At 39.9% G+C, this 26,846-nt stretch overlaps 2 protein-coding genes across 2 annotated transcripts in view; one reads left to right on the top strand and one right to left on the bottom strand.

The window, feature by feature from the left end:
- Nucleotides 1-25,446, top strand: part of ids (iduronate 2-sulfatase) — a 69,200-nt gene extending 43,754 nt beyond the window's left edge. Inside the window, exon 12 of the mRNA XM_061979664.2 lies at nt 25,234-25,446. Coding sequence (XP_061835648.2) covers nt 25,234-25,254 — 21 coding nt within the window. The 3' untranslated portion in view covers nt 25,255-25,446. The remainder of the gene's footprint in view (nt 1-25,233) is intronic.
- Nucleotides 13,650-26,846, bottom strand: part of aff2 (AF4/FMR2 family, member 2) — a 429,950-nt gene continuing 416,753 nt past the window's right edge. The window contains exons 25-26 of the mRNA XM_061979661.2: nt 25,778-25,974; nt 13,650-18,217 (exon numbers count right to left, since the gene is read on the bottom strand). Of these exons, the coding sequence (XP_061835645.2) occupies nt 18,096-18,217; nt 25,778-25,974 (319 nt within the window). The 3' untranslated portion in view covers nt 13,650-18,095. The remainder of the gene's footprint in view (nt 18,218-25,777; nt 25,975-26,846) is intronic.

Here is a 26,846-nt window from a genome sequence, read left to right as displayed (position 1 = left end):
CCTAACCCCCTCCCACCCCCCCTCCATATCCCACACCCCGGATTGTAAATAATGTAAATAATTCAATGTATATACTCTGATGATTATCTTGTGTGATGACTGTATTATGATGTTAGTATATATTTGATAGTATATATCTGTATCATGACCCCGACTTAAACAAGTTAAAAAACTTATTTGGGTGTTACCATTTAGTGGTCAATTGTACGGAATCTACTAATAAAAGTTTCAATCAACAACATAGCTGTAAACCTGGCTTCACCTAAGGAAGGCACACGTGACATACACAGAGCCTAACCAGGCAGATTTGAATTGTTGTTTTGGGCAGGAGACGGGATATTTGATCCAAGACACAACTTACATTTAACTAAAATGTTCTTTTCTTTGTGCTCGACAAAAGAAAAGAAGTGAGAATATCTCATACTTGCCAACCCTCCCAAATTTCAGTGGCTCTCCCTGGGACAACCATTCTCCAAATTTCTCCCGATTTCCAGCCGGACTTAAGGCACGCCCCCTCCCGGTCCGTGCGGATCTGAGTGGGGACAGCCTGTCGTCACGTCCGCTTGGCCAACAAAAAAGTAACCACAGAACACTATACCGTATAGTCGTAAAGTGTTCTGTGGTTACTTTTTGGTTGGCCAACGGTTTACGTTGTATTGCGCACCCCCCTCCCATCCCCTTCCCACACCCAGACACACACACACACACAGAGAGCGCAGAGGAAGAATCAGAAGCACGTCTCTGCTTCGCTGCTATAAAACACACTCAGATCCTCAGTTTCTAGCCGATACTACATAAAAAATAACGTAAAATAACGCAGTAACGCATCATGTAGTAACGGTAACTGAGTTACTGAATATAAAAAATAACGCGTTAGATTACTAGTTACCTCCGAAACTAACGGCGTTACAGTAACGCGTTACTTTGTAACGCGTTAGTCCCAACACTATATATATATATATATATATATATATATATATATATATATATATATATACATATATGTATATATGTATATGTATATATATATATATATATATATAAGAAATACCTGACTTTCAGTGAATTCTAGCTATAAATATATATTTATTTTATTTTATATATATATATATATATATATATATATATATATATATATATATATATATATATATATATATATATATATATATATAAATACTTGAATTTCAGTGTTCATTTATTTACACATATACTTGTTGAGTTAAGGGTTGAATTGTCCATCCTTGTTCTATTCTCTGTCACTATTTTTCTAACCATGCTGAACACCCTCTCTGATGATGCATTGCTGTGTGGCACGCACAAAAGTGCTTTCATCAAATGCACTAGATGGCAGTATTGTCCTGTTTAAGAGTGTCACAACATTGCTGTTTACGGCAGACGAACTGCTTTACGGTAGACGAAAACGTGACTGCTGTTGTTGTGTGTTGTTAACATGCTGGGAGGACGTTAATGAAACTGCCTAACAATAAACCCACATAAGAAACCAAGAACTCGCCCTCGATCATTCTACATTTATAACGTGATTGGGCAGGCACGCCGTTTATATTGTGGGAAAGCGATAATTTGTCCCGGGATGTTTTCGGGAGAGGCGCTGAATTTCGGGAGTCTCCCGGAAAATCTGGGAGGGTTGGCAAGTATGCATATGAGCTAAATTGAACTATGTCTCTGCATGATTCCTTGCTTCTTGTCTGATTAATAGATGTCATCAGTGTTTGAACCTGACACCCTTGTATTGTTATATTGATGTTCACATTTTCTGGGTCTTTGAATGCACCTCACTCGCCATGACCGTAATTGGTGCATAATGAGTAAGTGCTGTGTTGTGGCTTGCACGGTGTTGTACTGACGCCGGTTGTTGGCGTGTTCATTTTTAAAAAGAGTTGGACTGTGTGTGTCTACTTGGAAGACGTTACTTTGACAATATCACAGTCAAGCACTTGTTGCAGGCGGCTGAATCTGCTTTCTAAATGAGGCGTCGACAGCTACTTGTTTTTCGGTTGGTTACTGCAAAGCAAATTAGTACAATATCTGGTACTATATATCTCATCAATAATAAATTGATTTCAATTTTACCATATTCTGAGGGCCACTAAAAATGAGCCGCAGGCCAAAAATTTGAACAACCCCATCTCACATAAATCGATGTCTCTCTTATTGTTCATCTCGCCCTGCAGGCCCATCTTTCTTCAGTCTGGAAAAGTATTACGTTTATTCATACATGCATTTAAGCCAATGAATTAAACATGCACTGTGAAGGATTCCATTAGTTCTAAGGACGTACAACTAAGGATCCATTAGCTCTAATAAGGCGAGCCACCTATTAATGTAAGAGCCTCTTTACAAACAAACCTTGATGAGTGCAGCTTTTGTCTATTAAAAATGACGCTGTAATTACTGCATGAGAGTTTACAGTACGACTTTAAATACACTCCAAGGTAGATTTCAGGTCATCTATGTGCTGGTTTAATATTGCATGTTTTTCTTCTATTATTTTTTTGTGAGGAAATTGTCCAAATACAGTAAATGTCATATTTCAGATCTTGAAAGTATACATTTCTGCAAGAAGCACAACAACATTGAATCTGGAAAATTAGTTCAGATATTTTAGTCTTTACTGCACATATTTCAGACACATTTAGTATTAAAAAAAAACAATGATGCATCACAGCGTTTGATCGCCTTAACCAGGGGTGCTTGTTATGGGCTGTGGTACATTCTTAAAATACACAAAAAAAGGGGAAAAAAAAAACAAAAAAAAAACAGGTTGGACTTCGGGTTTGGGTTTCCTCAGGTTTTATGTTATTTCCTGTGGCTTATCTTGACATGATCATTTCCTGTTGGGCAGAGTATGTGGCATGTTTACCCTCACATGCACACTGGACAGGGTTGGTTCGATTGCGGGCTTTTATTTGAAAGGAATCCACTTCAGTCGCCAGATGGCGGTTTGATTGATTGATTGAAACTTTTATTAGTAGATTGCACAGTACAGTACAGTACATATTCCGTACAATTGACCACTAAATGGTAACACCCGAATACGTATTTCAACTTGTTTACATCGGGGTCCACGTTAATCAATTCATGGTATACGGTAGTGTTGAATATCTTACAACGTGTTTCCTGGCAAGTCCAACTTTGACCACAGCGTCAGTTGCTATGTAGAGTGGTGCTTTCCATCATTTTCAGCAGACTGCATAGCCAAATGATCAACCCCCCTTCTTCTTCTCACAGGAGATCCACCCAGGAATTGGGCCATATGAATCCCTTCCCTACAGTAATTTAGGTTTTTTGAAAAGTGTTCTCTACAAAGTGCAAATTGCATCTGTTCTAAAGAGAAATGCCACCTTGTGGTTCATATTTCCCCACTTTTTGTGTAGTTTATCTTTTGTGTTATTTATTGCATTTCTCCTACTTCAGTTAAAGTTAAAGTTAAGTTAAAGTTAAAGTACCAATGATTGTCACACACACACTCAGTGTGGTGAAATTTGTCCTCTGCATTTGACCCATCCCCTTGTTCACCCCCTGGGTGGTGAGGGGAGCAGTGAGCAACAGCGTGCGCTGCACTCGGAAATCATTCTGGTGATTTAACCCCCAATTCCAACCCTTGATGCTGAGTGCCAAGCAGGGAGGTAATGGGTCCCATTTTTTGTAGTCTTTGGTATGACTCGGCCGGGGTTTGAACTCACAACCTCCCAGTCTCAGGGCAGACACTCTATCCACTAGTCCACTGAGCTAAAGTTCCTGTGTTGTCCTCTAGGCGGAGTTATGAGACGTGCCCAGCTGCTTCCAATTTGCCCTCTGGTGACTTTTCTGCAGCTACTAGTGTCATGTTAATGCTATCTGGCCATTCCCAGTGTCATCCAGCTATGGCGTCACATTAGTGCCAAAAATCCAAGCGCATAAAAACTGTTATCGCGCGCTGATTTTCCACTTCGCAACAGGGTGTCGCGCGCGCATGGTGCCTTTTTGCGTGCGCGCGGTGCCTTTCTGCGCGCGCGCCGTCTCGGTCTGTGCGCTCTCTGCGTACTCCTGGCATCTCTCCTCGCGCTGTCATGTTTCTTTTTGGCACTTTGGGGGCGGGTATGCTTAGACGGCCCCTCCTTTCTGATTGGCTGTGAGCATTTTTCATATGACCAATGATTCTCCAGTGTAGCAACGTTGTAGCCATCTTACCTCGGACATCTAGCCTCAATCATTACATTGATGTCAATGGTACATGTACTAATTAAATTACCATAACTTGCTCGATTTTCGACCAATTTACAAACGGTTTGCCTTGTTACAAATCTTATTACATGTAGATATGACATAGGATGCTGTACCTGTTGGAATTACCTCTTTCGCTTTAAAAACAAAATGACTTAATTGTGCAACATAGTTGTGTAGGGTCAGTGTTAGTCAGTTCTCTGATTATTTTAAACTGTTTCAGAATACATTCTTAAAAGGCTATTTTTAACATTTTAAAAACAAAATTCAAATATTATTTCATTAATTTTATGGCTGAATCAAAAGAAATTCCACAAATTAGAAAACAAATGTTCAAGAAGAAGTGAAAATATAAAATAATGTTATGGTTGGATGTTATTGCTGGTGGACCAGTTCTGGCTGAAAGATGTGATTATGGTGTTTGTTGTCTTATTATTTATTTGGGTCACATTTTGTATTACCCTGTATTGTGTTTATGTGGTATGAAATAACCTTCATTTTTTTATCCACTTCTTCCTCCGTAAATCTTGATACATATTGACGATGACCCGCCCTGCTATACTTCTGATTGGCTCTGAGCATTTTTCGCCTGACCAATCAGAAAGAAGGGGCCGTCTAAGCATACCCGCCCCCAAAGTGCCAAAACGAAACATGACAGCGCACAGACCGAGACGGCGCGCACGCAGAAAGGCACCGCGCGCACGCAAAAGTGGAGAATCAGCGCGCGATAACAGTTTTTATGCGCTTGGATTTTTGGCACTAATGTGACGCCATATCCAGCTTTGTGTTTTTGTCGCTAGCACATCTTGCAACTCCTACCCGAGTTCAGTTTATTTTGTGTTTGGCAGTTTTTATTTTTCCACGGCGCCTATTTGTTTTCTCCTTGTTGCTTTTTGTTACCACCCGTTTAAGGAGTGCATTTGTGAGTACCAGTGAAGAAGTATTTTACTCACCATTTGTCTGCATCCTGGGATTCCGCTCAACTGTGTTGCACATTATTGTGACCAGCATAACTTCATACAATTCCGCAAAATCAAAAATACATTTGAAATAAAAGCAAAACCTGTTTTGAATGATCTCTGTCATTTGTAATCATTAAATGTTCTCACACTCTTTAACTATATATATATATATATATATATATATATATATATATATATATATATATATATATATATATATATATATATATATATCATTTAATTTACAGGTTTAACACTATTAAACAATGACATTTACGATTAGGTCAAAAATCAACTTACATAGCATTATCTACTCAGACATTAGTTAGATGGCTGTCAGGCTTGTCCCTGACAGTTTGACTGTGTTTTAGTTGACAGTTTGACTGTGTTTTAGTTGACAGTTTGACTGTGTTTTAGTTGACAGTTTGACTGTGTTTTAGTTTTTCCTCTGCGTTTGTCTTAGTTTTCTGTCAGCGCTTTTATTTTGTCTTCATTTCCTGAGTGTCTCCCTGAGTGCTGCTTCCCCTCAGCTGTGGCTGATTGGCACCTGGCCACACCTGGTGTCAATCAGCCAGCTGCTATTTAAACCTGCCTTCCCCTCCAGTCAGTGCTGGATCATTGTCATTGTCATTTTCATTACTACCTGTCTTAAAACTTGTCGATGTAGCTCTGTCTACTTTTGTTTCACTCTGCTCATGTCCTAGTTCCTTCGTGTCACAGTACCGTATTTTCCGCACTATAAGGCGCACCGGATTATTAGCCGCACCTTCTATGAATTACATATTTCATAATTTTGTCCACCAATAAGCCGCCCCGGACTATAAGCCGCGCCTACGCTGCGCTAAAGTGAATGTCAAAAAAACGCTGCGCTAAAGTGAATGTCAAAAAAACAGTCAGATAGTTCAGTCAAACTTTAATAATATATTGAAAACCAGCGTTCTAACAACTCTGTCCCAAAATGTACGCAAATGTGCAATCACAAACATAGTAAAATTCAAAATGGTGTAGAGCAATAGCAACATAATGTTGCTCGAACGTTAATGTCACAACACACAAAATAAACATAGCGCTCACCTTCTGAAGTTATTCTTCATTCGTAAATCCTTCGAATTCTTCGTCTTCGGTGTCCGAATTGAAAAGTTGCGCAAGCGTGGTATCCAAAATGGCCGGTTCCGTCTCGTAGAAGTCATCGGGAGTCAGTGTCGCTGTTGTTCTGTGAATCCTGCCTTCCGGAAAGCTCGGACCACAGTTGTGACCGAAATATCTGCCCAGGCATTTACGATCCACTGGCAAATGTTGGCGTATGTCGTCCGAGGCTGTCTGCCCGTCTTAGTGAAGGTGTGTTCGCCTTCGGAGCTGTGTGAAAAAAGCCACCCGGCCTCTTCGCGTAAACTTCCCTTAACCACTCGCTCATCTTTTCTTCATCCATCCATCCCTTCGAGTTAGCTTTTATGATGACGCCGGCTGGAAAGGTCTCTTTTGGCAAGGTCTTCCTTTTGAATATCACCATGGGTGGAAGTTAGCATGGCAAGCTAGAACCACAGTGAAGGATGACTTCTCATTCCCTGTGGTGCGAATATTCACCGTACGTGCTCCCGTTCCACAGTGCGGTTCAGTTGCTGTGAAATACGGTAGTAATCCGTGTGCGGATGGAGAGATTGCGTCTTTTTATGAACCGGATCGCTTAGTAGGAGCCATTTTGTGGTCTTTACAGATGTAAACAGGAAATGAAACGTACGGTGATATCCGCGCGTTTTTTCTTCTTCTTCCGGGGGCGGGTAGAAGAAGAAGCGCTTCCTGTTCTATGGGGGCGGGTGCTTTCCTTGGCGGTTGCTTGCGTAGAAGAAGAAGCGCTTCCTGTTCTACCGGGAAAAAAGATGGCGGCTGTTTACCGAAGTTGCGAGATCGAAACTTTATGAAAATGAATCGTAATAAAGCGCACCGGGTTATAAGGCGCACTGTCAGCTTTTGAGAACATTTGTGGTTTTTAGGTGCGCCTTATAGTGCGGAAAATACGGTAAGTGTTTTTGTTCCTTGTCCAAAGTTAGCCTCTGTGCTATTTTAGTTCATAACCAAGTTTGTTCTCCGCCTTGTGCGCGCCTTTTGTTGTTACCCTTTCGTTTGTTGTTTTGCCTTAGTGTTTAATTAAATCATGTTTTCTCGTACAATGCCTTCCGCCTTCTCTGCATCTTGGGGTTCGTCACCTACAAACTCTGACAATGGCTGCAATTAGAACATTTGAAAGACGTTTTCATTTTATGTGCACAACTCGTCAGACCGACAGCAAACATCCTTTATGCATCTGCCAATTATGCTCCCGATTGCGCAAAATAAAGTGTGAAGAAGGTTGATTGTATGCAGCTACCTCTGCCAAATCTGGGCACTGCAAAGACACATTCGGTCAACTCCTCAAATCCATCCATCCATCCATTTTCTACCCCTTGTCCATTTTGGGGTCGCGGAGGGTGCTGGAGCCTATCTCAGCTACAATCCCTGCTTCTTTATTTGACATGAATATTTTTTATTCATCACTGAAAACACTGTGTTGGTTTTTAAAGGGAAATTGCACTTTTTGGTAGGGGAATTTTGCCTTTCGTTCACGTGTAGGACAAGAACACACGTTTTCGTTTTTTATGCATTCTAACTCGTAAATAAAAAATATCAAAAGTCAGCTAACAATGGAGTCAATGGAAGTTGCGCTGTTGCACCAATGAAGCGCTCTATAACCTCCATCAAGATTTTATAATATATATGTAATGTAGTAACAGGCACATTTATAATAACATGTAATACTTACATATTTGGTCATTTTAAGCATGCGGCGGCGTAATAATTTCACAGACGCATCCCAACGCACGCTTTTTCCTTCAACAACAACATCCATCCATCCATTTTCTACCGCTTGTCCCTTTTGGGGTCAGCTGCATTCGAACACTTCTAATCATGGCAGACTTCATGAAAGCCAACAAAGACTACTTTTGGACAAATGATGATCCACAAACTTACATTTTGGAGCCTGAATTGCTGATGATGATCCACAAGTTCACACTCACATTCACACACTAGGGCCAATTTAGTGTTGCCAATCAACCTATCCCCAGGTGCATGTCTGTGTTGGCCCTGTGATGAGGTGGCGACTTGTCCAGGGTGTACCCCGCCTTCCGCCCGAATGCAGCAGCATGAGATAGGCTCCAGCACTCCCCGCGACCCCAAAAGGGACAAGCGGTAGAAAATGGATGGATGGATGAATCCACAAGTTTTAGAAGCTGTGTGCTAAACAGATGCAGCTTTAGTGAAACACTAAGAATCATGCAGCAGTATTGCTAAGTGCTAAACAAGATATACTAACTACGAACATAATAAAACAATAATTTAGTGTTCCCGTTTAGATAAAGAATTAATCATAACCCACCCGGAAGTTAAAAAAAAACTAAAAAAAAAAGGTGGCCTCTAACGAGTTTCCTGCCATCTCTGTGTCAAAGTCAAAGTTGACCAACTTCCCGGTTTATGGCCACAATCTTCTAGTATACACATCAGAGGCATGATTTATAACCTAGAATTAACTTTCACTAGCTCAGAGGTGACGCAGCAGCTCACCGGCTCAATATGTCAACATAGTTGCATAAATTAGTTAGCTCTCTGTGATCATGGCACCAATAAATGTAGTTTGTCTGCGTTAGTGATTAAAATAACAATATTGCTAATACTTGGTTGATATTCAGGTCACGAGATGTAAATGTAGTATTGTTGCCACTTCTTGGGTGTTTTTTAGAGCGTTTTATGGCCGAAATAGATACTCCCATTAGCTGCATCAGACTTGCCGTATATTACAAATTAGAATGCATAAAAAAAAACCAACAACAAACATTTGAGTTCTTGTCTTACACATGGATTATGAATAAAAGGCAACATTTCCCTTCAAAAGCAGCAAATAACCTACCTGATAAAGTGAAGTAAGCTACCTATTCTAAAGGTCATGCACACTTGGGACGTTTCCAAGTGTTCTATTATGTGAGAGAAAAGATTGGAGATACTTCAAAGAGAGCAGAGAGACAATTTAAGTCCCCTCTGTGAAGGTGAGTGTGCTTTCAAAGGGAAAAAACATCATCTAAAATTGGTAAAGTGCAATAAAGAGAGCACACAGAAACTAAAATCTAAACAAGAATGAAGAGCTGAAATAAAGGTGAGACTACTTTTTATTATGGCCAAGGTGAAGAACTCCTGTGTAAATAGCATGTTGATATGCGCGGGATGGCTTATCTCCGCTCATTAACACCGATTTACACAGACTTGTAAGTAATATTTATGAGAAAAAGGCCTTTGGCGGACATGGAAAACGTTTTTGATCTTTGACTTCAGCTCTTGAAAAATGGGAGCAAAACCAAAAATGGTGCGTTTGCATTATTTTTTTGAGTGGATTTTTAAAGACACAACTTTGTGTTGCAGGCGGCAATAGGAAGTATTGTATGTGTAACTTGTAGCTGCAGGCTGCAGATGGCCACACGTTGCACACCCTTGTCTTAAGTATTATGTCCTAAAATCTGCAAGATGTTACTTAAAATAAGAAAAATAATCTACCAACAGCATTAACATTTGACTTGCCAAACACGTGAAACGAGTAAAATGGCTTTTAACAAGTAACATTTCTTATTTCACAAGAGTAAAGACATATTTTTGACCAACAGTGTACATTAACTTCCATTACAGCGATGCATATGAAAATATTGTTCAAGCTACAATTTTATGACTTAAACAGATTGACCTGCGATTGACAAAAACACAGGTAACATGTACTAAAAAAAATACTGTCCAAATCTTGTACTTTGCCTCTAAGTCAGTGGTTCTTAACCTGGGTTCGATCGAACCCTAGGGGTTCGGTGAGTAAAGCTCAGGGGTTCGGCGGAGTTTAAGACACACCCAAATCATCGTGTAAATAAAAACTTCTCCCTATCGGCGTATTACGGATACGGCAACAGCAGAAGTCACACTGATTTGCAGGTGTGTCATTTGTTGTGAGTTTATGCACTGTGTTGGTTTTGTTCTTTGAACAAGGTGATGTTCATGCACGGTTCATTTTATGCACAAGTAAAAAAACATGGTAACAGTTTAGTATGGGGAACATATTCACCATTAATTAATTGCTTATTAACATGCAAATTAGTAATATATTGGCTCTTAACTAGTCATTATTAAGTACTTATTAATTCCTTATTCGGCATGGCCTTATTATAACCCTAACCCTAACCAAATAACTCTAAATGAAGTCATTGTTACTTAGAATATGTTCCCTTGGTGTCCAAAAAACTCTAAATTAAGTATTTTTTACTTAGAATATGTTCCCCATACTAAAGTGTTACCAAAAACATATAACTTTGTCTTGAATTAAAAAAAAGATTGTATTTTTCACTACAGAAGGGTTATGTGAATGCGCATATGAAACTGGTGGGGTTCGGTACCTCCAACAAGGTTGAGAACCACTGCTCTAAGTTATTAAACACATTTTAAATGCAATTTTATACATAAGTAAACAATTTACAGGCAAACGATACATAGTAGTGTAACATTTTTTGCCATAGCATCTTCCTGCTAGAACATATTGGGTTAGCGTAATTGACCTGTTAGACAACACCCTCTGTTGAATTCATACCCAAAGAAATCTTGTTCCCCTGCAGATAGCGCCATCAAACCAATTTCTATTGAAATGACCATAAATAAATATCTGAAGCAAAAAACAAAACAAATCGCGAAAATGCAGAGTAGAATATGCCTAACCATGAAAAAGGTTTTAATAAAAATACAGCAGTATTGCAGAAAGCCTAAACATTTCATTTGTTAATATCCCGGGATATTCGGACTTATTTCCGGCTTTAAGCGATGTGCTGCATTTATTCTACACGGAGCACATGAAGCACACAGACTTTGGTCCTGTACTTGAATTATTAAACATAGATCAAGTGTTACGTTAAAGTCTTTGTATTTACATGGAAATTCCTATAGCCTCAAGAACGCAGATGCACAAAATGGATGAGCATTTTTTTCTTCTTAAGAGGTTCCTGCGTGAAGCTAACATTACACGGCTTGATCATGTTGTAAAAGTGTGTTCTGCGGTGGGAGGTGCGTAATAAAACAAGATACAAAACCCAAAACCAGTGAAGTTGGCACGTTGTGTAATTCCTAAATAAAAACCGAATACAATGATTTGCAAATCCTTTTCAACTTATATTCAATTGAAGATATGACTCGGCAAAGACAAGTTATTTAATGTTCGAACTGAGAAATTTAATTTTTTTTTTTTAAATAACCATTACCTTAGAATTTAATGGCAGCAATACATTGCAAAAAAGTTGACACAGGGGCATTTTTACCACTGTGTTACATGGCCTTTCCTTTTAACCATCCTCAGTAAACGTTTGGGAACTGAGACAATTTTTTTAAGCTTTTCAGGTGGAATTCTTTCCCATTCTTGCTTGATGTACAGCTTAAGTTGTCAATCATCAATCAATCAATGTTTATTTATATAGCCCTAAATCACAAGTGTCTCAAAGGGCTGCACAAGCCACAACGACATCCTCGGTACAGAGCCCACATAAGGGCAAGGAAAAACTCACCCCAGTGGGACGTCGATGTCAATGACTATGAGAAACCTTGGAGAGGACCGCATATGTGGGTAACCCCCCCCCCCCCAGGGAGACCGAATGCAATGGATGTCGAGTGGGTCTAACATAATATTGTGAGAGTCCAGTCCATAGTGGATCCAGCATAACAGTACGAGTCCAGTCCACAGTGGGGTCAGCAGGAAACCATCCCGAGCGGAGACGGGTCAGCAGCGCAGAGATGTTCTCAACCGATACACAGGCGAGCGGTCCACCCCGGGTCCCGACCCCGGACAGCCAGCACCCCATCCATGGCCACCGGACCTGAGTGTCTCCCCCTCCACAAGGAAGAGGGGAGCAGAGGAGAAAAGAAAAGAAACGGCAGATCAACTGGTCTAAAAAAAGGGGGCTATTCAAAGGCTAGAGTATACAAATGAGTTTTAAGATGGGACTTAAATGTTTCTACTGAGGTAGCATCTCTAACTGTTACCGGGAGGGCATTCCATAGTACTGGAGCCCGAATAGAAAACGCTCTATAGCCCGCAGACTTTTTTTGGGCTCTGGGAATCACTAATAAGCCGGAGTTCTTTGAACGCAGATTTCTTGCCGGGACATATGGTACAATACAATCGACAAGATAGGCTGTAGCTAGACCGTGTAGTATTTTATACGTAAGTAGTAAAACCTTAAAGTCGCATCTTAAGTGCACAGGAAGCCAGTGCAGGTGAGCCAGTATAGGCGTAATATGATCAAACTTCCTTGTTCTTGTCAAAAGTCTAGCAGCCGCATTTTGTACCAATTGTAATCTTTTAATGCTAGACATAGGGAGACCCGAAAATAATACGTTACAGTAATCGAGACGAGACGTAACGAACGCATGAATAATGATCTCAGCGTCGCTAGTGGACAAAATGGAACGCATTTTAGCGATATTACGGAGATGAAAGAAGGCCGTTTTAGTAACACTCTTAATGTGTGACTCAAACGAGAGAGTTGGGTCGAAGATAATACCCAGATTCTTTGCCGAGTCGCTTTGTGTAATTGTTTGGTTGTCAAATGTTAAGGTGGTATTATTAAATAAATGTCGGTGTTTAGCAGGACCGATAATCAGCATTTCCGTTTTCTTAGTGTTGAGTTGCAAGAAGTTAGCGGTTAGAAGTTGTGGTATTTTAGGCTTCATATGTGCCACACATTTTCAATGGGAGACAGGTCTGGACTACAGGCAGGCCAGTCTATTACCCGCATTCTTTGGCTTGGCATTGTCTTGCTGAAATAAGCAGGGGTGTCCATGATAGCGTTGCTTGGATGACAACATATGTTGCTCCAAAACCTGTATGTACCTTTCAGCATTAATGGTGCCTTCACAGATGTGTAAGTTACCCATGCTTTGGGCACCAATACACCCCCATACCATCACAGATGCTGGCTTTTGAACTTTGCGCCTATAACAATCCAGATGGTTGTTTTCCTCTTTGTTCCGGAGGACACGACGTCCACAGTTTCCAAAAACAATTTGAAATGTGGACTCGTCAGACCTCAGAACACTTTTCTTCTTTGCATCAGTCCATCATAGATGGGCTCAGGCCCAGCGAAGCCGGCGGCGTTTCTGGGTGTTGTTGATAAATGGCTTTGGCTTTGCATCGTAGAGTTTTAACTTGCACTTACAGATGTAGCGACAAACTTTAGTTACTGACAGTGGTTTTTTAAGTGTTCCTGAGCCCATGTGGTGATATCCTTTACACACTGATGTCAGTTTTATAAAAAAAATTATGTTCCCAAAGGGTCATGGCAAATAATAATTGAGAAGCACTGCTTTAAAGCAACATTTCTGTCAGCAAAAACACTTCCGAGACAAAAAGTTGTTGGTCTTACACTACCATTTATTGCATGCAATGTTTTTCATATCAGGCATTTCAGACAAACCCTCAAAAACATCGAGAAAAAAAAAGATCAACAACTGATGGAAATCTGACACTTTGAATCACATACTGTCTTTTCCTTAAAGCCAAAGCCCAGTGTCGTCATAAATGCTAGTAAAAAGCTTATGGAAACATTTGGTTTTACGAAAAACAATCTCATATTTGTACCAATATGGTATGGAAAATCACTTAGATTCATTCTTTGTTCTTAAATAAATAGAGCAGTTCCCACTGGACACCAATAGAGGCACTTGAGTTTTTCTTTTCCTTTTTTTGTTGTCAAAGTGAAATTTTCCTTTCACATCCGCATTGTCTTCATACACATTCAGCAGTGGCCAAACGAGAACCGAAACACTCACTCTGAATGAGCTGGATTTACACAGACCATGACAAGAAATAAATAAAACGGCACAGGAGGAAACTTGTAGTTGTGCCGTAAAGAAATGACAGATTTGTTGCTGTGTGAAAGCAACCATAAACACACACCTGTCCCCCACGCACGCATAAACACACACGCACACACTACAGAATATAGATCAGTCAATCGTCCATTCACTTTGAATCGACACAAACAACCACAACGACTACAACACAACATCACTGTTTGCAGAAGTCACAGTCTCTAATTGTGTAGCACAAACATCATAATTATCCAGTCATGTTGACACAATCAGCTGTATACGTATACACACGACAACACAACAAACGACCAAAATGTCCAGTGCTGATTTGATCCAATGCAATGTTGTCCCAAGTTGGCATCGTTACACAGTCCATTTGTGGAGAATGTTGGAGGAGTTCATTGGCTGGGTTACCATGGGAGCTAGAACCGAGCCACAGTAGAATGGCTTTAAAAACAAAGCGCATTGGTAGATTGATCATTCTTTGGTCATTTTGTATATTTTACATAAATGGTTGAATGCTACAATCACTAGAATGATTGAAGTGGTTGGCATCAAGGTCTGAACACTATCAGCAGCACTGACCTACATTTACAACTTAAATCATAGTAATTGTATTCATTTATTCCAAACAGTTTATTCATTTCCTATTGTAGCGTTTCTATTGGCGAAGCTACCTCCAATACGTATATGTTTATTTTAGATATTAGATTTTCAGATTTAAGCTTCTATGTGTTGCCACGTTCATGTAATCTGCTTAGGGCCTTCAGAATTTGAGTCCATGTAACGTAAACTATGTTAGCAACTAATTAGATTCCACATTCGTCTCACAGGCCTGGTAGTCTGTAGCTCTATGGAAATGAAGATGCATTTTGTCTGTAAATAATATCTGGTGGGTATAATTTATTGAATTGTTCAATGTTTTGTTGTATTATTAGCTCTATACTCAGGCGCATCAGTAACATTGTACTCGAAGATAAAGGGTTGACTATGTTTCTTTCTCTGGTAATAATAGTAATCACCCCCAGTACACAAAATGCTTCTCTCTGAAATGCCATGCCTTGTTATATTGTGTTTTTACACACTATTAATGGTATATATGTGGGCTCTGAACCCAGGATGTCGTCGTGGTTTGTGCAGCCCTTTGAGACACTTGTGATTTAGGGCTGTATAAATAAACATTGATTGATTGATTGATTGATATATAGTATTGGTTATTAAGATGGTGATTAATTGAAGGCCCATGTACCAAATGCCCGGCACAAAGTTTTCCAGCAATAATATTTGATCATAATGTAATGTTGTTCTTCAGGTGTGACCCTTATAAAGATTTAGGTAATTGTAATGACCTAATTAGGTAAGGTAAATTATTTAAATTAGGGTTTTATATATTTATTAGGGCTATAACTATATATACTATATAACTATATATTAACTATAATTTTAAATAATGGCACTAATTTTTTAACGGGCGATTAACGCACACGCGTCCATTTTGACCCTCGGGTTGTGCCGTAGCGTGGGGAACTCTGCTGCAGTTCACTTAATACTGATGAGCCACAAGCGAGCAGTAATGGACAAAGGAAAGTCTACCTTATGGAACTATCAGGTTCAAAGCCATGGCAAGTTGTTCTACCGACAAGAAAGGACTATTTTTCTGCCGCGAGAAGAGGCGACATCCCTGCAGAAAACGCCTGCTGCGTGCGTCGTTCTAGAGGTGGGTGGTGCTTCACTTCCGTTTTCAGATTACGGTTAATGTTCAGTGATAACATAACATTTAGATTGTTACTGTGGCTGATTTAGTAAGTAAGATGATATAAAAGCTCAACAGAAATGAAAGACGGTCGACGGGCGGTCGAAAGGAGATTTTTTGTTGCAAACAGTCTATGGGACATCAAAACATGTCAAGACACTTCTCAAAACAATCACGTTTCCGGCTTCAAAATAAAAGTGTTACGCTAGACATCCGGTTTAACTACATTTACAAAATGAAAATGTCTTACATTACGATCATGCTTTGTCACTAAGGGTGGGCACCGGATCCAAAACTTATTTTGGCACGAACCGAAACCAGCCGGTACTACCGGGCACTGATTCACGAAAGATCCAGCGGTGCCATGTTTCGGTTCCTGGGTTGCGCGTGACCTCACGTTTGTTTACCCACTTTTTCTCTACAATATAGAGGCGCTACCTCGACAAGAGAACCTATTTTTAGCAGACTGTGTGTTTGTTGGCACAACATCGAGAATATCTGCTGTGGTGCGCTGGAATGATCCGACTGCAACAAAATGCATGTTGTATCGCACGTTTTCAGATAGGAGCAATATGAATAATACATCTTGCTCTTGTTTTGGTGTCTGCTATCTCCAAATCAGCCCGTAATCATCACTCATCAGCTCAAAGATTAAATTGCCGCACAGACGACATTTAAACAAAAACGCCAGCAGACACCAAAACACATCAATTGAATTAATTTTAATCAGCCCTTTAAGTCATGCAGCAGCAATAAAATTATAACAAAAATGTGCTGAATATACAATGTCAAATATTTTTTCTAAATGTTGACACACTGTCTATGCAGCCGTATGCGTCAGTGTCAGTGTGCACGTCCTTCACAAGGATGAGTGTTGATAAATCACATTGCGGGTGCTAAATAATTATATTTGCATTTTGAGCCTTCTAATGAACAGCATATAGTTTGCATATTAATGAAGACAGAGACGCAAAATGGATCTTTCTGCTCACTTAACAGAAGCAATCTACTTTGCACATGTCGTAGATCAGCTCTGCGTGTGCTATTAGGTTTGCACGTGTTTTAATACACGCAAACCTTTAGAACATTTAGGTTCAAAAATTGCTTACAAAGTACAATTAAAACAAATCTGGATAAACATCTTGAACCTCATCAAAAAAGGAGCATATCTCATATAGAATGAATAAAGACATCAATGACTTTTTTGTTTTGTTTGATCAGCCGATGCATGTTATAGGCGCCGTTTGGAAACAATTAAAGGTACAAAATCAATCTATGTAAGTATCTCATTTCACAACGTACCGGTATATATCTTGGCTAATATATATAAAGAAATATATATATTCTAAATTATTGGGTGCGGCTTATATACTGGTGCGGCTTATAGTCCGGGAAATACGGTACATATAATTAGCACAGCAAAAGTAATACATGACTGTTACATTTGTAAAGTAATACTCCCAACAATACCTTTTAGAAGAACATATTTGTGAATGGCGAGTAAATATAACAGGCATTTCTTAATTAAGTGCATTTTTGTAATGAACTGCTTGACTAAGTGCTGGCATCACGCTAAAGTGCTCTCATCGCCCTTTTGGAAATGATTAATAGGGCGATAGATATCATGTATATTTCTCAATGGCCGATTGCCACTTGTCCCCTGATGATGTATCTCATCCTTTGTTAATTCACTAGAAGTGTTTGTAAAGGAGCCTCTTTACGTGCATGATTCTTATCCAATTGATGTATTGGACCAGTACTTTACCAACTGGATCAGTATCAGACGCACATTTCTTGGAGCCTCTAAAGAGCTTTCCTTCCAAGGCTTTATCCTCTATAATCACAGCAGCCTGTCACGTTTCCTTTTGAAAATGATCCCATCTTATTAAAAATACATGGAACTTATATTCCTATTCAGGGAGGAATTTAAACTACATGTACCCAAGTATAATTGTTGTCCCTCCAAAGAGCAACATCAGACATAGTTTAATTATGCTAATTTGTAGTCAATGAGTCACATTCAAACGATGTCGTTATCATTCATTCCTAAGTGCATTTTTGCCCAATTAATCCACCGAGTCAATACAATTACTGCACCGTAGCATGTTGAGTCACTGAAGGACCCCAGCGGGGATGAAAGCATCATTGTGGGTGTCATCTCGCTTATCCCAGTTCTAGCTCCCAGGCACATTTTTTTATGTTTTTTTTTTTTCCATTTTTATCTGGCCGTGGTCCAGCGCCTACAGCAGGTGAGCCTCAATGCGGAGCCAGTGCAGCCCCTGTCTGATGTATCGGACCAGCTCGGTCATGCTGCTCTGCTGAGTCAACGGCTCCATGGCAGAATCCAGCTCCTGAAAGAACTCTGCAGGGAGAGAAGGAGACACTTGAGCTGAAACACTTAACTACACTCAGGGTTCTGTCTGTGACACAGCTGAGAACATTAGCAGGCAACAGAAGGGCCCTGAGACTGTTGACGGTGCTGTTGTTTGTCAAGTGCGGCACCGAAAGTGAAGGCGAGCGATTACTGGTGTAGTCCCTGGCCTCGACATTAGGAACACCTGGATCTAGTGCAAGACAGCGAGTGCAAAAACACTTTATAAGGTAAACAAAATATTGGCAACACTTCACAGAGGTTGGTTGTGTTCACATTTGTGTACCATCAGGTTCTGCAATCGGCATTGTGCCTTAAAAAACGTCATACAAACTGAAATTAATCCGTCATTTTTGTGAAAAATGTATTGTATTCTTTACTGACTGCATGCAAATATCACCATAGACATCAACAACTCACCTTTTGTTTTTTTTTGTTTTTTAAAATTATGAATCAACAATGCAATCCAATTCCAAAACCAAACCAGTCCCAGCAACATTAAGAACAACAATAAACAGAGCAATTCAGAGCAATTGAGGACACACAAATCCAAATGGAGCGAAACAAAAATGAACATTATCGACAACAGCATCAATATTAGTAACAATTTCAAAATAGCAGTGATTGAAAAACCCTCATTGATATCATCATTAAAAAAAATTAATACAAAAATAATAAAAAAAATTAGAAATGTGTCACAGTGGCTTACACTTGCATCACATCCTATAAGACCGACAACACACCGCGTCCAACATTTTCCACAAATATATATTTTGGTTCATTTATTAGTTGAAACAAATTTAAATAATGGATCCCATATTCCAATATTTGACTCATTATTATCTAAATTAAATGCAGTTTGTTCTACTGATATCATCTCCATAGCTTGTGTGTACCAGTCAGTATGAGTTGGACTATCAACAGCTATCCATTTTTTAAATATTACCCTTTTTGTTATTATGCATATTGAAAGAAAAGCATTTTTACTCTTTGATGACACGTTACTAAGTTGATGTAGATCCCCAAGAATACAAGTTTGCAATGTCATTGGGATGTTCACATTAAGGAATGTTATTGCTTCTTTTGTTGTTTTCAACCATAACTCTTTTATTCTCTGACATTCCCACAATAAATGAACAAGAGTTAAAAAAAATAAAATAAAACTCACCTGAGACTTCATCAGACCTCGTAAGAGTTCAGCATTAGCATTTAAAAAAAAAAAAAAAAAAGTATTTTACTGATAGAGCTTGTTTTAATGCAGCGCCCAGTGACTAGTTATGGGCCTGCTGCAATGCAAGCAGCCCATATTATTATTTCTCATACTTCTAACGTTATTATTATAGTTCCGCACGTTTCTCTTACGCTTAATAAGAGGCGAACCGGCCAACGAACCCCCACATGCCGTATGTTATACCGTCGGAAAGGTCTCGTTCGCGCCGATGGGGGTACTTTGAGTTGGGAACATTTCGTGTTACCATGGCGACGTTATTCCGAAAACCAATCGCTATGGGCCCATTGAATAGGTACGCAACCGTTAAAGAGTCATTTAACTTGGTACGTTACACAAGCTAACTGTTAGCATGCTAACGTTAGCTCGCTAACATGCTAACAATTTGAGATAATTTTGCAACCGTTTACACCAGAGTCGTATAACGTGGTATGCAGTGTTGGGTTACTTACGGAAAACCAGTAACTAGTTACAGTTACTAGTTACTTTATTTCAAAAGTAACTCAGTTACTAACTCAGTTACTTACACCAAAATGTATTGCGTTACTGTGAAAAGTAACTATTTAGTTACTTCTTTTTTTCTTTAAGCTCCCTTCAATGCCCTTTTAGCCTTCATTTCAGTACTGTTATTGCACTGGAGAATAACACAATCTGTTGATAAACTTGACATGCATTTGCACCACTGAACTCAGCTAAGCAATGTGGTCTACATACAACACACAAAGACAAAGATATGTTTCAAAGGGCCAATTTATTTTGGGCCAGAACAAATAGACACAACTATTTTAAATAGCTGCAACATAACATACATAAGGAACAAAGCATAATAGCAACATGTCACAACATAGCTGTAAAGCTGGCTTCACCCAAGGAAGGCACACATGACATACACAAAGCCTAAGTGAAGTGGCATCGGAGTCTGTGTCTCACTTTACTAGCTTCGTTGAAGCATGTTGCTTTTGTAGCTGTTCCAGCAGATTTGAATTGCTGTTTTGGGCAGTAGATGGGATCTTTGATCCAAGACACAACTTACATTTGACTAAAATGTTCTTTTCTTTGTGCTCGACAAAAGAAAAGTAGTGAAAATATCTCCATGTTAAAAAACTCGACTGCGGCTCAGCCATGATGTGTTGTAAGTAAACACAGACACGACACCTCCATCCCCTCCTCCTCTTCCCCCTCCCCACACCCACACCCACACCCAGACACACACAGAGCGCGCGTCTCTCTTCTCCGGCTTGTGACACAAGAAGAATCAGAAGGACGACACCGCAGCGCTCCAATAAAACACATTCAGATCTTCTGTTTCTAGCCAATACTACATAAAAAATAATGCAAAATAACGTAGTAACGCATCATGTAGTAACGGTAACTGAGTTACTGAATATAAAAAATAAGGCGTTGGACTACTACCGTATTTTTTCGGAGTATAAGTCGCACCTGCCGAATATGCATAATAAAGAAGGGAAAAAACATATATAAGTCGCACTGGAGTATAAGTCGCATTTTTTGGGGACATTTATTTGATAAAACCCAACACCAAGAATAGACATTTGAAAGGCAATTTAAAATAAATAAAGAATAGTGAACAACAGGCTGAATAAGTGTACGTTATATGACGCATAAATAACCAACTGAGAACGTGTCTGGTATGTTAACGTAACATATTATGGTAAGAGTCATTCAAATAACTATAACATATAGAACATGCTATACGTTTACCAAACAATCTGTCACTCCTAATCGCTAAATCCCATGAAATCTTATACGTCTAGTCTCTTACGTGAATGAGCTAAATAATATTATTTGATATTTTACGGTAATGTGTTAATAATTTCACACATAAGTCGCTCCTGAGTATATGTCGCACCCCCGGCTAAACTATGAAAAAAACTGCGACTTATAGTCCGAAAAATACGGTAGTTACCGCCGAAACTAATGGTGTTACAGTAACGCGTTACAAAGTAACGCGTTACTGTAGTCCCAACACTGGTGGTATGTGACATTTGTTAACTGTTAGCATGCAAACAATAGCATGCTGTCAATCTAACTTAAGCATGCTAAGTTTTTCATCCAATTTTACACATTTTTCTCTATTTTCGTAGCCATACACCATTGAGTCATATAACTTGGTATATGAAACATGCTAAGTGTTATAGTGCTAAATTTTGCACACATGCTAAGTGTTAGCTTTTTAATGTGCGCATGCTAATGTTTTAGGCTAGCTCTGTAGCTCATTTTGTACAGTTACACCTAAAACTCTCGGATTCGGACACTCTGCACCATCTTCAAAGTACGGCGGCTTCCAGCGACCCCCGGCCAGAGGTCCAGGGCACAGATAGCAGGTCCATCAAATTGTCCGCAGGAATTTTCTAGTTTCTTTCTGCATCTCTGCACATTGCTTTAGAGCAGGCAACATCTTCTTCATACCTATGTAAAATCACGATTAATTTTATTACGCCCTTCTTGTTCGTCATGAATGTAAATATGCTCTTGTTTATATATGTTATTATTAACAGTGTTTAATCTCTTTGTATATGTGTATGAGTGTGTAAAATGTGGCTTAAAGCAGTATTGTACAGTCGGGGTGCTGAAAAAAAATCATTCAAATAGCGGTTTGTATTTATTGTGATTCTAAATCAATTTATAGTTTCAATAATCGATTTAAAAAAAAAGAAAATCTATTTAATTTAATGCCATCTCAGCGCTTACTCATTGTGCGTGTACATCATGCGTCAGCAGCCAGGAATAGCTTTTGTAAAATGTAAATGAAATTTAAACATGTAAATGCAATCTAATTTGATGAGATTTTATTATAATTTTTACACCCAAAAATATTTTGCAAGAATCCATTTTAATCGAGAAATGTTTTGAATCTTAGAACTGATTCTGAATCGAATCGTCGCCCCAAGAACTGGAATTGAATAAAATTGTGAGTTGTTGCAAGAAGTCACATCACTACTGTACGACAATAGTTTGGCTTTGGAAAGTACACAATAATTCAAGGTTATTTCGGTTAAAAAAATTCTACTATACCGGGGGTCGGCAACCCGCGGCTCTAGAGCCGCATGCGGCTCTTTAGCGCCGCCCTAGTGGCTCTCTGGAGCTTTTTCAAAAATGTATGAAAAATGAAAAAAAGATGAGGGGAAAAAAATATATTTTTTGTTTTAATATGGTTTCTGTAAGAGGACAAACATGACACAAACCTCCCTAATTGTTATAAAGCACACTGTTTATATTAAACATGCTTCACTGATTCGAGTATTTGGCGAGCACGGTTTTGTCCTACTAATTTTGGCGGTCATTTAGTTTCCCTTAAGTCCTCTTAATTCAATTTATATCTCATGACACACTATCTGTATGTAATAAGGCTTTTAATTTTTTGCGGCTCCAGACAGATTTGTTTTTGTATTTTTGGTCCAATATGGCTCTTTCACCATTTTGGGTTGCCGACCTCTGTACTATACCAAGGCTGTCCAAATTATTTCCAGCCTTGGCCGCATACCGGCCTTGGCAAATGTTAAATGACAAATTATCGTAACAGAAGTATAAAATTATTCTATGTTGATATAAATGTATACAAGGGGAAACTTTATCATACATCATGGGATTTTTGGAATGATTAATTGTACAATACATCATACAGAGGGTGACGTTATCATACACATACAGTAATATTGTCCATCTGGCATACCGACACAAAGCATGTGGGGGGCCAGTTTTATATAATTAATTTGTAAAAAGTCAAAAAAACATACATTTGTATGTAAGCATATGATTATAATTATATATTATTATTTGTTTTGGTCATTGGTGTCAAATTTCAGCATTTTGTCATTACATTTACTTTTAGTTATTGGTTATTTTTGTTATTTTTAGGATATGCTGCATTTTGATGTTTTCAATAGAGAAACAGCCTAACAGACATAATTATGCGTCAGCTTTGTGTTATAGACGACAGTATTAGTTAATAACAGAAGCATTAACACTTTTGTTACGATCTCACATGACAGTCATTAGTTCCTGTATTTTGTATTGTTTCCTGTCCAGCGCTCTCATTTTTCATTCCATTTTTTGTTCCACTCCATTAACCACCGTCTCCCATGGTCTGAGCGCTGGCTCCCTCACCTGACCCTGGTTGGCAATCAGGATGCTTCTTATGCCAGCCCTGTCCCTTTTGTTACGGCTGAATCATTTGTTTCGCTTTGCATTGCTTTTTGTGCTTTATGTTTCCTAAACCCTTTTGCCCTTTGTGCACTTCCCTGCACACTTCGCTGCACATCTTCGTTTTTGTCCTTCCTGCACTGTCCCTAATAAAGACATTTCTTGATTGTACTCAGCCCAGACAAACACTAAACCGTGACAATTTAAATCTTTATTTTGTTACTATCAGACACCCGGTGAGCCTCTCCAGTGCCCCCACCCCACTTTTTTGATGTTGTTATTTTTTGTTTATTTTTAGAAAAGACCGTGGACCAATAAAACATCAAGCCACAGGCATTAAAATGCCCACAGGGCTGCACTTTGGGGACCACTGCCTTATACAATGCATTGGCTTTCGTGTGAAGCCACAGAAACTTTATGTACAACATAAACCACCAAACCTAAATGACAAAAATCATAAAGTACACTGTATGATTCCATTCCAATTGGCAAAAATAACCAAAAGAGAACCAAAAAAAGTTAGTTAGCAAGTTACTTAATTAAGATATAAATTTAAGGGGTGTAGATGTGTAGTTTTATTGTAATCTGTCACGGCGCGGGCTCGAACCCGTTTTTCATCGGCAGCAAGTTCTGCCAGCACCTCCGTTGGCTGCACGCCAGGACACGCCCCTGCGCCCACGCACCGGCAAAGCTGCAAGCAATCTGCAATCTGCGCACCTGGGACTAATGATGACAAGCAGTATAAAGACCAGCGGACCTGAGGAGCCTACGCCGGAACGTAGTTTATGGCGTCACATTAGTGCCAAAAATCCGTGCACATAAAAACTGTTATCGCGCGCTGATTCTCCACTTCGTGCGGTGCCTTTTTGCGCGCGCGCGGCGCCTTTTTGCGTGTGCGCGGTGCCTATGTGCGCGCGCGTCGTCTCGGTCTGTGCGCTCTCTGTGTACTCCTGGCATCTCTCTTTGCGCTGTCACGTTTAGTTTTGGCACTTTGGGGGCGGGTATGCTTAGACGGCCCCTTCTTTCTGATTGGCTCTGAGCATTTTTCATATGACCAATCAGAAGCATAGCAGGGCGGGTCATCACAGTGAAAGGCAAAGATTTATGTAAACACTAGATGCTGCATCCGCGCTGTCAGTCAATGGAGGAGCAACGTGGCGGCCATCTTACCTCAGGCAGCTGGCCCCGCCCAATTTTTCGCCTGACCAATCAGAAAGAAGGGGCCGTCTAAGCATACCCGCCCCCAAAGTGCCAAAACTAAACATGACAGCGCGAGGAGAGATGCCAGGAGTACACAGAGAGCGCACAGACCGAGACTGCGCGCGCGCACATAGGCACCGCGAGCATGCAAAAAGGCGCCGCGCGCGCGCACAAAGGCACCACGCGCGCGCAAAAGGGTGTCGCGCGCGCAAAAGGGTGTCGCGCGCGCGCACGAAGTGGAGAATCAGCGTGCGATAACAGTTTTTATGAGCTCGGATTTTTGGCACTAATGTGACGCCATAGTAGTTCACTCTCAGTAGTAAGCATCCCGTCTCTGGCTTCCCCCTCCCGCGTACTTGCTCTCTCCTTGTTACGTCCTTGTTCACGTGTCTCATGTCCTTTGTGCTCCCCGCAGTGTCCTTCCTGTTCCCCGTGATTGAGCGCTGTGCCTCTACTCCTCTCTGGATTTTGGACTGCCTCCCTCGATCCTCGACCCCTCCTTGCCCATGGACTAACTTCTTGCCTTGCCCCTCTGGACTGACGAAGGATTCATCCATCACACCCTTACAACAAACCCTGGTAACATTTACATTGTTAATTCTACACATCGTTTTCCACCAAACACTTAGAGTAGCATACACCTCCCACACAATCATCAAGGGTTTAAATAAACCTGTTGACCTGATCCTGGTTTTAGTGTCGTCTTCTTCCCCCGCCGTACGTAACACTAACTCACACAAAACAATGTTTTCCGGCTCAGTGGATGTTCATATCATTTTGACAGTCAAACTAATCATTGTGACTTTACAAATGCAGGATGCTTAATTAATGCAGCTCTTGTACTGGATCTCATTCGATGGTACAGGTGCAGGTTTAATAAATAATATACTTTTTAAGACTGGACTTAAATAGTGTTTTACATGAATCAGTGGCATCAATTGAAAAAAAAACATTCCTACCTTGGCTACCAGTGGACAGTCGATCCGCTGCTTCCCAGTGTTCATAGCTGCGCAGGATGTTGTTGGTGATGTTGACGTGACTGGCCGCCATGTGGTGAATGCGTTGGGGAATGGCGACGCTGCCTGACGAAACTGGAGCTCCTCCGCCGTTGGCCGGTGAGGGGCTGAGAGAGAGTGGAGATGGAGTCCCGTTGATCCTGGAGGACACAGAGAAGCTGTTGGGGCCAAGTCATGCTATGAGACTAAAGCAGCAACTGAGGTCTCAGTTTGGAGTTTGTTGGTAAAAAAAAAAACCTGCTCAGAGGCAAAGAGTTTACTGATTTAAAACTTAGATTGATTCAGATAAGCTGATATAATGGAACATTTAGGACATACCGTATTTTTCGGACTAAAAGTCGCAGTTTTTTTCATAGTTTGGCCGGGCTCCAGTGCGACTTATATATGTTTTTTTCCTTCTTTATTATGCATTTTCGGCAGGTGCGACTTATACTCCGGTGCGACTTATACTCCGAAAAATACGGTACTCACAAAGGCATTCATATTGTGATGGACTACGTACCCCTCCGTGGTTTATTTATTTGTCCGAGCACTCCTGCTCTGCTTGATTACTGCGGAATATTTACTTTTATTTTTTTTTTGAGTCGTTCTGATTGTTTGTTTTAAACAAAGTTGCCCGCTGTCATTAAAAACATGCAGGAATCACATAAACATGTTTCATTTAGCTTAATTACTGCAGTTTCTCTGACTCTGTGGAATATTTTCAGCATGTTTTTATTTGGGGTGGTTCTAATAACATAATTTGTGCAAAGTTTCCCTTGTCATTAATTTTAGTAGCTATTGTATGATTTGGATGACACGTCTTATTTACACACACACAAACACAAATGTGCTGTGGATTTGACTTTTGGATCATTACAAGCCTTTGTATGTTATTTCTATTATGAATTGCGTCATTATCATTAATCTGCATGGACCAGTCGCATTGCAGTTATTCTATGTCGTCTGATACATTGCGCATGTGCATTGAATCGTGGCTTCTGATTGCGACTTTTTTTCAAAGCAGGGTAAC

This window comes from Nerophis lumbriciformis, linkage group LG19, assembly GCF_033978685.3.
Source record: "Nerophis lumbriciformis linkage group LG19, RoL_Nlum_v2.1, whole genome shotgun sequence".
Classification (NCBI taxonomy): Eukaryota; Metazoa; Chordata; class Actinopteri; order Syngnathiformes; family Syngnathidae; genus Nerophis; species Nerophis lumbriciformis.
The sequence above is the reverse complement of the archived record's forward strand: the minus strand, read 5'-3'. Positions and strand labels throughout refer to the sequence as shown.